We start from the raw sequence: 11,618 nt of genomic DNA, 5'->3' as shown, positions 1-11,618 counted from the left end.
AACATTACCAAACTATACGAAACTATACATGCTATACGCAACTTTAGTGTATACATGTTGAGGGGCCAAGTGGACTTACAGTCTTCTTGCGCTAAGGTCTTCATGTATATTGTGCAACTTGATGCACTCTAACCTAGGAACACATTTGAAGCTATTTGAATGACTATAGTTTGATCAGCTCGTAATCGGCGGGCCTTATAACATCGCGGATTGATATCAATATATTTTATTTTGCGAATTGTCTTGTGACAACTAGCCAGAAGCATCACAAGTTATTCATTGAGGTCATACACTTTGTCTATTTTCTTTAACACGCAAAATATAGACAAACAGGTCAACTATTATAATATCACTTTTAACGTCGGTCTACTTTTCGGCGTAGTGGTAAAGGCATAACAATTCCCGCCGATTACGAGCTGGTCAAAGTATAATAAGCTAGCAATACCATGCCATCTCAACTATACACCTGTTTCACGGTTGTTACCCCAAAGTGTCCATGAGTCACACACTCATACACTATGGACCACAATAGCATCATCCCAATTGCATAGTTCAATAACCTCAATTAAACAATCAGAGTGCAAAATTTGACCTCATATTGCAGAGTATGAGTTTTGTACTCAAACTTTCAAAGGTCATTCAATGAATGTGCAATTGTATTGGGGTTATAGAACTGAGCCCAGATAGATGAGCATGTTGTGGATCCTAGTGATACTTACCTTGAGAGCAAGCGGGTTTTTGCCACAAAGATTGACCAGCTTCTTCACCTCCTCATCTTCAACACTGGTTTTACCGGCATGATATCTGAACATATCAATAGCAGCGTTGAAATCTAACTCGTTGTGTTCATCGAGACGAAAACTATGTATCACCTGAAACATTGAAATGTTCAAAAATTAATTTTGCCGTTTTGGAAGAGGATTTTAGAAAGATTATTTTAATGATTGCGATATTAACGATGATATATAGAAACAAATGACTGAAATTAATCGAATGAGCAGAAAAATAGATATGATTCGCGGGCAGTCGGTCACATATTCGTGAATCGTTAACTTCTTATGAAGTATGCCTGGGAGTACTGTAAGTAGTTTCAGTATCCAATACCAAGGTTCACTGAAACTAGGCCTATATAGCGGTATCCGTGTTCTATAAGCTGCATATTATGTCAACGACTGCTATACCTTGTTGAGGACTTTCCAAAGAAGAACATGCATGTGCAACCATGACTGTTTCAAAATAACCCGCCAAAGTCATGAATGAAACTTCGAGGTCATACATTGAATTGGTTTTAATGAGGAATACTACGGGAACCAGCGCCTTTTGTTGGAAGTCACACATGAGTAAAGTCTTACTTTCAAGTTCAAATCAGTCTTCTTCACTCCAAGTCGTGAGGTCATCAATACTTTCAATCGTGGGTTTGGAAGGTTGGTGATGTTTTCTAAGAAACTCTTGAATTGCATATACATAGGGTTGGGAAGCTCAGATGATCCTGGGTCCAGTGGCTGGTCCACATTATCGAGGAATATAATGGCCCCACCTGTAACAAATATTACATCAGGTGAAAGAAAGCTTTAATTACAGTGTATGCCGTTAAATATTATTCATATTTCAAACAATATCCATTTGAAAGACTTTATGAATTGCTCAAATGTCACAACAGTATTTTTTTGTCTTAATCGTTCAAAACTAAAACCGAAAAAATATCAATACATGTACACAGTACTAATCAAAAACAACAACAACATTTATCATAAGCTTAAAAAGTTACCTTTTCAGAATCTGAATAGAGCAGCGACGCTATCACGGCGTCTTCATTCAGCGTAGTGATGCCTCTCCTCCTGACGACCCGTTGGATGGTCAAGTGACAGCAGATATGGATCTGGAAAATACTCTCAACGCTTCCTGATTGAAGCCAGAGGAGAGGGATCGTCATAGATCGTAATCACTACGCTGAATGAAGACGCCGTGATGGCGCCGTAAGCTACGTCGTTGCTCTAATCAGACTCTGAAAAGGTAACTCTTTAGCTTTAATATGTCAATATGACATAATGCACGAGCCTCGAAGAAGGGAGTGCATTAGACGAATCAACATACATATGATATGACAGAGTCCAATATCAGTTTACATACTGCTAAGATTTATCATGTTTATGATTTGGCCTATTTATGTCCTTACCATGTTCTTTGCAGTCGTAGTTTCGTAGGAATGCAAACAAATTGTTGGGTTCAAAATCTCTGCTTTCTATGTCAAATGCGTGCATGATGGCAAAGAATATGCTTTCAATGGTTGGCAACTCTCTCAGATCAACCACAATAACCTAGTGTGTGGATAAAAAATAATGCTCTCAGTGGTTGGTTTTTCGTTATATCAACCACAATGTCATTGTGTGTGGAAAATATGTTGGCAAAGAATATGATCTCAGTAGTCGGCAACTATCTCAGATCAACCACAATAATATTAGTGTGTGGATAAAATAATAATATGCTCTCAGTGGTATATGATATGATATGATTTTATATGATATGATATGATTTTATATGATATGATATGACTTTATTGGCACAAAATCGCGGCCCGGAGGCCGAATTACATTGTACACAAAGAATAAGTGTGGTCGGGTTTTCCTTAATAGATCAACCACAATAACTACTGTATGTTGGCAAAGAACATGCTCTCAAATAGTCGAAATCTTTCTCAGATCAACCGTAATAACTAGTTTATGGATAACATGTTGGCAAAGAATATGCTCTCAATGGTCGGTAACTCTCTCAAATCAACCACAATAATAGTGTGTGGATAAAGGAATGTGCTCTCAGTGGTGCCGTGATGGCAAAGAACAATGGTCAGTAACTCTCTAAGATCACCCACAATAATATAGTGTGTGGATAAACATATGGTTTTAACATATTGTGGAATATTCCTTATTGTTTTGGACACATATAATCATTTGGACGAATGAATTGTAGGATGGTAGCCTTTGGCATGTTTGGCAGGTGATTTGCACTAAGACTGATGGAAGACACTCACACATTTTACATTTTGCTTGAGTTGCAACTGTTCCATAAAAAGGTGATATTGCAAAGTCAAACATTTTGACAGCCACGAGTGTTATTTCTTTCTCATATTGTATTATTCATAGAGTGATAAGCAAAGAACGAGTCTTTTTCAAAATTCATTCCTTTGCGCTTGCATAGGTAACACATAAAAGTACACGATAAAGTACGTCACCTTTCTGTACTCTCTGAGTCGTAAGCAGGCCTCCTTTGCTAGTCTTGTTTTCCCAGTGCCAGGCATCCCACTTATGCACAGACAATGGATGTGTTCAAACTCTTCTTCCAAGATGCCAACTATCGTTTCGATGATGTCACTATAACCAAAGAATGGACCTGATGAGGAAATCAAAATGATTTATCAAAAAAAGATTAATATTTACTGAAGTATTGGGCTATTCCAGTTGATGTCAATACAATTACATCCCTTATATGGAATATATGATCTTAATCTCCCATATAGAGGGTGTAACTTTCAAATGGAGTCATCCATTCAGGTAATCCATTTTCAACATGTTCAAGTTCACACTCCCTGTGTGGAAGCTTAGGGTCCAATTCTCATTCCATAGGTGTATTTATTTTTAAATTTATTTTATGGATTTTAACTTTAATAGTCCAGTATGCTTCAAATACTAGGTGTAGATACCGGCTACATTCGTTTCTTCATTAGGTTTTAGATCACCGTTTCTTTAATTCTCAATCAATTTCAACAAATAAGGTCTTAACAAATCAGAGCTAAAGAATACAGGTATTGGCTGCTTGTTTCAATTTTGACATTTGTCTTTATTATAGGCACGAACACAACTGGTACCTTCTTTGGCTTACTGTAGTTTGAGAATTAAAGAAACAGTGATCGAAAACTCAAAGAAGGAACGAAATCAAAAGTTGTATTTTAATGTTCTAATCAATGGAAAGCATGGGGCTGGTTCTTTTGTTCGAGAACGCTTTGTGTACAAATCTATAGGGCATTCAATGGCACATTCTGCAAATTCTGAATTTTGGATCACCGTGTCGTTATTTCTCGACCGATTTCCACGAATGAGGTCTTAAATCCAACCTAAAAGATGCAGCTATTGACTACAGGTTCTAATTATGACATATATCTGTCTTTGTTTTAGGGGAAATAACTGATACCTTAATTCGTTTACAGGTCTGTATACTTCCGTCCCAGTCAATATGTCTCACATACCTTCTAGAAGTGAAGCATTCTTGTTGAGTCTCCGTATTACAGCCTTTCTCGCCCTCTCATACTCATCTAAATCCTCCAATAAATCCATCCTCTCCAAACCTTCAAGAAGCACCTGCAATGATATCAACAGTCACGTGTATGAAACCAACTGACTTTATTAATGGAGTTCATTGATATTATTTTGGTGTATCAACCTCAGGGATGTCAGGAGAAACGAATGTTAGCAACTTGCAAACTTGTAAGAGAGGTTCAAAATGTAAGTGTTTTTCTTAAACTAGTTACGTGTAATATACGTACCATGCACGTGCAAGTTCTGGTATTTCATTATTAAATAATTTCCATACACTCTATTAGATAACGAGAATCAATCAGAGCAAACGTTAGAAAACGCGCACCACGCACAGGGGCGATGCTAGAGAGGGGTAGGGGTTGAGAAACCCAGAGATTCTTACCCGTAAAAGTTGGGTATCCTCATCATGAATCAGATTCTCCTTTTCCAATGCATCAAACAATTTAAGGGCATCATCACCAATCTCTTCATGCCTGGGTCCTAATTTGTCTTTAAGAAGTGTGCGAGCTTTCTGGATATCTTCTGATACGAAGTTGTCAGCTAGCCACACGATGAGCCAACGAAATCGACTGATTTCTGATAGGTTAACTGTCATTGTGATGACGAATTATGACGGTGAGTTATGATTAGTCCACTGTTACACTACAATGGATGGAGAAAAGAAAATATCATTTCAGCAGAAATTAATAACGCGATTATGCGCTCGTAATGAGCCCCGATGGGACGCAGCTCCTTACCTTAAAATCTAGCTTCCCCTTGCTTGTTGCCAGGCTTCTCTCCACGTCCTCATTTGCCATGTTGGCATATGTATTTTATTGTAGTAGTATTTTATATATTGTGTTTTGTGTTGCCTTTTTAAGGCCCTCCTGGCTGCTTGATGGCCTGCAAACGCAGGTTTTCAGCGCACAGCGTCAAAAATTCGTGTCTAAAATTGCCGCGATAGTACGGTGAATCCTCACGTTTTTCAAAAGCTACGCATGGCGATTTTGTTCGAGATAGGCCGAGCGACTCAGGTTAAGCATACCATTTACACGATATGAGATACCACAGAGTTTCTATTCCACACGTTTTTACGATTTGCACATGCTGAGTACCATATATATGATGTTGCCATTACAAGAAAATTCGATTTGTTGCCAGGTTTTGTTTCAATAGTCACTACACTGTTGTTTTTACACGCATTATATTTTACTGCATTTTCACCATAATAACGATTTTTCGTACATTCAAAATGTGATATATTCAACTGTTTGAGAATTATAATCATATAAAGCTCAGATCCACGTGCTGTATATAATATTAAATCACAAGTCTTTAATACAATGCACTATATCGAGACACTATGCAACTTTCTTTATCTGCGTCAATAATAGAATATTGATTTAAATAGAATCGAATACATCTCTACATTTTGAGTTTATACTTCATCACTGAGCGATCTAGGGATCGGTTCCTAGCCAATCAGATAGGACTCCTTTTCTTGCGTTCGGTGAAATACCAATCGCCCGTCGCTCACCAACGGAGTATTAAGTTCCAGGGGAAAATATTTAGGGTGTCGACACTGTGTAGCGTGTCCTGGGGGTGTTCGTACATTCTTTTGTTAATTTTGATGTATTTTTATGATGTGATTAATAAAGAATGATTGAATAATATGGAATGGATAAACAAAGGATATATTTCATGTTTTTACTTTTCATTTATCTAACAAGATTGTTTCTAGTCCTGGTTTGCAGGAAGTACTGAAAGTGGGAAGTTCTTAAACTTCAAATTATCAGCGCTGCAGTCATTTGGTGTCATCGTTGCCGAAGTCGACACAGGCGTTTTTAGAGATTTACCCATGCAGGACTAAAAATAACATTTATCAGAATCACTGAATAGATTCACCAGGTTTGTAGATAAACAGATTGAAAAAATTTCTTTGGTAGATCTTCACCACTTCCGGTTTGCCGGATCCCGACTGTAGATGGTGTATCACTCTTCGTTAGATATAAATAACCCTGTAAATAACTGTTGGTATTTATACAGCGCCTTTCACACACTCATAGAAATGACTTGTTCGCCTTGTTGGCGCAATTCATAAGGAGTAAGTTTGGACAACTCAAAAATAGTGTAAAAGTTGCCAAAACAAAATTCATCTTAGTTACCCGAACTTAAAAAATGCTGAAAAAGCTCAAAAAGTTCCGTCAACTAATCAACTTTGTTGGCATTACTTAAAAAGTTGATGTAAGTCGTTGCGTCAACTTTTTAAGTAATGCTAATTTCTGAATTCAAGTTAAGGGAACTTAGAAAAAATAAATAAGGTTCAAAGAACCAATTAGTTGAGTTATTGTAACTCAAGATGTAAGTTGATGTAACTCGTTCATATTAAGTTACTGGTACTTATTGTTTTGAGTTATTTAAATGTCTACATTTATTTATTTTTTATTTATTCCAATTTAGACGTGAAATTATTCCAATTTAGACGTGAAATATTTTATTTCAATTTGGTACTTTGTTACTTAATTCACGTAATTGGATCATTTTCTGCACAATTAGCAGTATTCAAATATTTATTTTTGTAATCAGTGCAAAATTTTGTATACTATAGTACACCTCTAGAAAAATATGTTAACCTAGTTTCATTTTCTGAGTTGTAACAACTCAATAAAGTAAGTGCAAATGAGTGCGACCAACATAATGATATCGAGTCAGCGTTACTCAAAATTGTACGCGTTGGCATTACTCGGAAAGTTGACGCAACGACTTACATCAACTTACTGAGTAATGCCAACGAACAATTTCTATGAGTGCATGTACATGTATCAAAGCGCTTTACATTTATTCCGCTGTCGTAAGAATATATCAGCTGCCATACAATGCCCAAGGCATGCCCATACCTTTGGGCGGCGCTCAATGGACTGTCTGCGTCTACGAAATTCCGTGCATCAACTGCAACCATGGTCGCAAATTCGAGACTCGTCTTATGAACACTAGAAAAAAAAACCCAGCGAGGGTGTCTAAGACTAAGCAAAACTACACCCGTCAAACTTACAACAGTCGTCAAGTGAACAGTCAAAATCGGTCATAGCAGATCATGCTGAAATCACGTCATTTATAACTGGGACAATGCGAAAATCCTAAGGGGTGTGCTTCAAAGTCTAAACACATCAAAGAATCTATCTTCATCTTGATCAGGAAAAGAGGACCAAACGTCATGAATAGGGACGAGGGAGCCCACTACTTAAGTCACGTATACGATCCTCTCCTGACTGATACACCATCTACAGTCGGGATTCAGCAAACCGGAAGAGGATCTACCATCATCGTATGATTCTGAAGATGCCTATCGACCATGATAGACGAAACCGCCAATCGTGAGTTAAATTCTGGTTTTGGGCAAATATATTAATATTCAATCATTGTCAGAAGTCTCATGTTCATCAAATGTCTGCATAGGGAAAATACCTATAAAGTATATTTTTTTCAGAAACCTATATGAATAAACATATTTAAAACATCAGATATCAGGGTTGTTTTATTTTTTTTAAATAACTAATTTAAATCAGGAATGTTTTTGAATTTTAATGATTATGGACAATTTTATACCGTTTCTGTTCTAAAATAATCATCAATCAATTCTTTATGATTTTAAATAACTTTAAGAACCATATGCAGGTCTTTTACTCTTTTATTCAAGATTTTACATCAACAATAGCATTTGAGTGACAAATAATTGAATACATGAATACAAAAGCCACCTAAGTCCATGCGAAGTTATTTTGAGAGAAAAACCCGTGTATCATGTTAATTCCTTCAGTTAAATTTACCTGGTCAATATGGTAAGTTTTAAGTGCCAATGAGTGGATTAACCTGTATTAGGTATGACGATTAGCATTTCAGGGACTTCGTGGGGTTCATTTTAAATTTTGGACTTAGGTGGTTTTTGAATCATATACAAAGACAACAATGTTAGAATGAGATTACCACTAGTAAGATAATACAAAATAAAGCACACAGGTATGTATAATGTGGATAAGCATTCTGCCATGTAATATAAACCACACACTTTCCTTTATTAAACCCATTTTTTGTTCAAAAGTCATTATCTAGCAATGAATCTGTTACAAGTGGACTTTTATACATACTGGATTTCAATCAATGTGTTACAAGACTCAAATCATGGAATTGGGTAATTCTTTCATACATGCTATTTTTCACATGCCCAATAGACACAGAGGATGAATTTGAGTTGTTCTTTCATGCATATGACAGGCCTATGTATAGCAACAATTTCCCATGCTTAACTCAATTTGGCCAAAGTATGGACTTAGGTGGCTTTTGTATTCATATATTCAATTGTTTGATTTTGATTTCATAATTATTTGAATTGGCAGAATGTTCAACCACGTTGTTTTCAATTTCATCACTATCTTTTGATATGTGTTGGTATCGTCGAGTGCTTTTAAGGTCTGTAATTGTAATGTAGTAAATTTAGTAGTTTTAGCAGTATTATGTTTAGTTATACCACTTTATTTGTTTGTATCTTTATATCTTAGATCTGAAGAAGAACATTATGTTCGAAAGCAGAGGATGATTTAAGCACTTCCCAGCAAGTCTTGCGGTTAGCACAGCTGTGTGAGTGAACATGACACCACTGCCCGCCCACTGCATACACACGTGCATGGTTAAATTTGAATTTGGACAGATATATTTACAATAAAAACACCTTCAAAAGGTTGGTCGATTTCACATTTTATGTTATCTACAGAAGGTGTGAATTATCCTTCATGCATACATCACTTTAGATCTGAAATCGACCAAGTAATAATGACACACGGGCAATTCTAAAACAACATCTTTTGCACAGAGTTCAATGGGATTTGAAAAGTAAAGTGGCAGTTGAAACTCTAGTGATAACACTTTTACAGTGCATGATGGGGCTTCCTTAAATCATCCTCTGGTTCGAAAGCTAATCAACTTCGTATGATTTTTCTGCTACGTTTCGCCCTCATTAAACATGCGTGTATTTTTTTTTTTTTTGGGGGGCTTTGGGGGCGGCAGCCCCCTGGGGTCAAATAAGGGGGCGGCAAAATCGAAGGGGCGGCGGGAAGAAGAAGGGCGGCAAAAAGAGGGGGCGGAAGAAGAAGGGGCGGCAAAAAGAATTAAAAAAAAAAAAAAGGGCGGAAAATGTGAAAAAATTGTACTATACATCAAAATGTTGCTGCTTTTGGGGCGGTAGCGCCTATAAATCCTTTTCTTTTTTTTGCTCTTCACTTTTTCAAACTACCGTAAAAAATTGGGGCAACCTTTTCGGGCTGTAGAGGAAGGGGCGGCAAAATTGGCTTTTTTCAGCCCCCCGGGGAAGGGGCGGCCACGGTACGCCACTGTTAAATCTCTCACAAGTACACCCGGGGGGCACTTACATTACGTGATGGACACCATGCTCATGTATGGACTCTCGAAACGCACCCTAAACGAGTATTACCCAGCGCATGCAAAACATACCGTAAAATGGGGTAACTTTGGGCACTTTTCAGAGTTTTTAAACCACTGCTTCCAAACAAAACCAATTATATTTCTAATTAACTTTTTTTTGTGACATTAGGGTTCCCTTCTACACTTTGAAGTTGAAAAAGATTTTTTAATAATTTTGTAAGGGTGCCCTAGGGGTTCAAAATGACCTGACCAAAGTTACCCCGCCTTTGGGGCAACTTTGGTCACAGTATTACATTCCATGAAGGAAAAAAAATTAAAAAAAATTGATATCGCTGAATATGGGCAAGTTGTTGTTTTTTGTGACATTTGACACCTTGCAAAATTAATCAAACACACATCCTTGCTCACAAATATCGATTTTATTTTTTCTGAAAAAATGTAAAAAATGCTGATTTTGGTCAAAAATCCCGCTTTTTCGTAAATTTCAAGGAAATTACACATGAGCGACTACTATTATTTCTTCCAAACATATTTCTTAACAAATTGACACCAAATATGACTAAAAACAATATTGCTGTACGAAAATATGACCATTTAAAAAAATATATTTGACCGACCAAAGTTACCCCGCTGACCGAAGTTACCCCATTTTACGGTACCCTAAACAAGTATTTTGCCATTTTTTTAACACTAAGAAAGTAAAAATTCATGTTCAGGCTCTTGTTTAATATAAGTAGTTTGATGTTTCTTAATGTTTTACCCTACGATTTGTTCTGATAGAAGCCAAACATAGCCTATTTCACCCTTTTTTATTTTGCCATTAAGCTTTGGTACCCTAAAAAGGCCTAAGCAAGTATTTTGCTTGGAATAGTATACCCTTTTTCCTGATTTTTGACACCCTAAACAGGTACAGCGCTGTACTTGCCCAATGCTGAAAAACAACCCTTTTTACTTGTTTTTTTACACGAGCATGGTGTCCACCTTGAAATACAAGTGCCCCCCCCGGGCAAGTACAGTAGGCCTATATAGTCGTAGATAAATAAGTAAAAACAGTACCAGTTTGTTGTAATGGTTTAATGTATTAAAACACACAACGTATATAAAAAGCTGCATAATACACGAAGCAGGGCAAAGACCTACCTTTAAAAGGAAGTTCATTTTAAAAGCTTATAGTTTCGATACTTTAGTTTACCTTTACGGCGTTATCTTGATTTGCATTGATACCATTTTACCGTGTACGTTATACGAAACAAAGCACGATCACACCAACTTGCATGTTATTGCCATGATAATGATTGTACCTAGTGCTTTACAGTTTTATATATAGTTACCTCATATTATTTTAACACGTCACCGGCACAACACCCGGGCACAGCACACTACTTCATATTAAATAATAAAAAAACATTGTCAAACATTCATGTCACGAAAATAACTATGAGAATGATTCATGCTGCCGCATCCTGAGCTGAGCCTGTACATTGATATTTTGTCACGCAATCGTGTGCAACGATTTTGTTTATGCGGTGTGGTCAAAGTTCAAGCAAGCCTGAGTTCAAGGCCATGTTCACAGCGCGCCACCACCAGCTGAGCTCTCATTTGATGTCGTTTGCTTCTGATGCGGGCGCCAAAATGCCCCTAGAACTACGAGGGGAAGGGGGGGGGGGTGTACCAATACCCGGGTACCAATAATATTTTTTATCGTCACAAAGAAGGCCCCATGTCACAGGGGAAGTTGCCCAAATTCGTCCAAAATTGTCAAAAATGACCAAAGTTGCGCAAAATTGTGTAAAACTGCTCAAAGTTGTCATTTGACTTTGCAAAATTTTTGACAATTTTGTGCAACTTTGCATTAACATTGAGTAACTTTGTGCAACTTCATGCAACTTTACA

General features: G+C 37.0%; 1 protein-coding gene across 2 annotated transcripts in view; it reads right to left on the bottom strand.

Annotated features, from left to right (window-relative positions):
* LOC140145163 (uncharacterized) overlaps positions 1 to 11,238 on the bottom strand; it is a 34,918-nt gene extending 23,680 nt beyond the window's left edge. For both annotated transcript variants that reach the window (XM_072166939.1, XM_072166938.1), the window contains exons 1-7: positions 11,057 to 11,238; positions 4,693 to 4,952; positions 4,241 to 4,352; positions 3,230 to 3,387; positions 2,177 to 2,318; positions 1,353 to 1,537; positions 720 to 872 (exon numbers count right to left, since the gene is read on the bottom strand). In XM_072166939.1, coding sequence (XP_072023040.1) covers positions 720 to 872; positions 1,353 to 1,537; positions 2,177 to 2,318; positions 3,230 to 3,387; positions 4,241 to 4,352; positions 4,693 to 4,905 — 963 coding nt within the window. In that variant the 5' untranslated portion in view covers positions 4,906 to 4,952; positions 11,057 to 11,238. The remainder of the gene's footprint in view (positions 1 to 719; positions 873 to 1,352; positions 1,538 to 2,176; positions 2,319 to 3,229; positions 3,388 to 4,240; positions 4,353 to 4,692; positions 4,953 to 11,056) is intronic.
* Positions 11,239 to 11,618: the final 380 nt, after the last annotated feature.

The sequence above is a fragment of the Amphiura filiformis genome, unplaced genomic scaffold (genome assembly GCF_039555335.1).
Source record: "Amphiura filiformis unplaced genomic scaffold, Afil_fr2py scaffold_157, whole genome shotgun sequence".
Classification (NCBI taxonomy): Eukaryota; Metazoa; Echinodermata; class Ophiuroidea; order Amphilepidida; family Amphiuridae; genus Amphiura; species Amphiura filiformis.
This window is presented reverse-complemented; position numbering and strand designations above follow the sequence as displayed.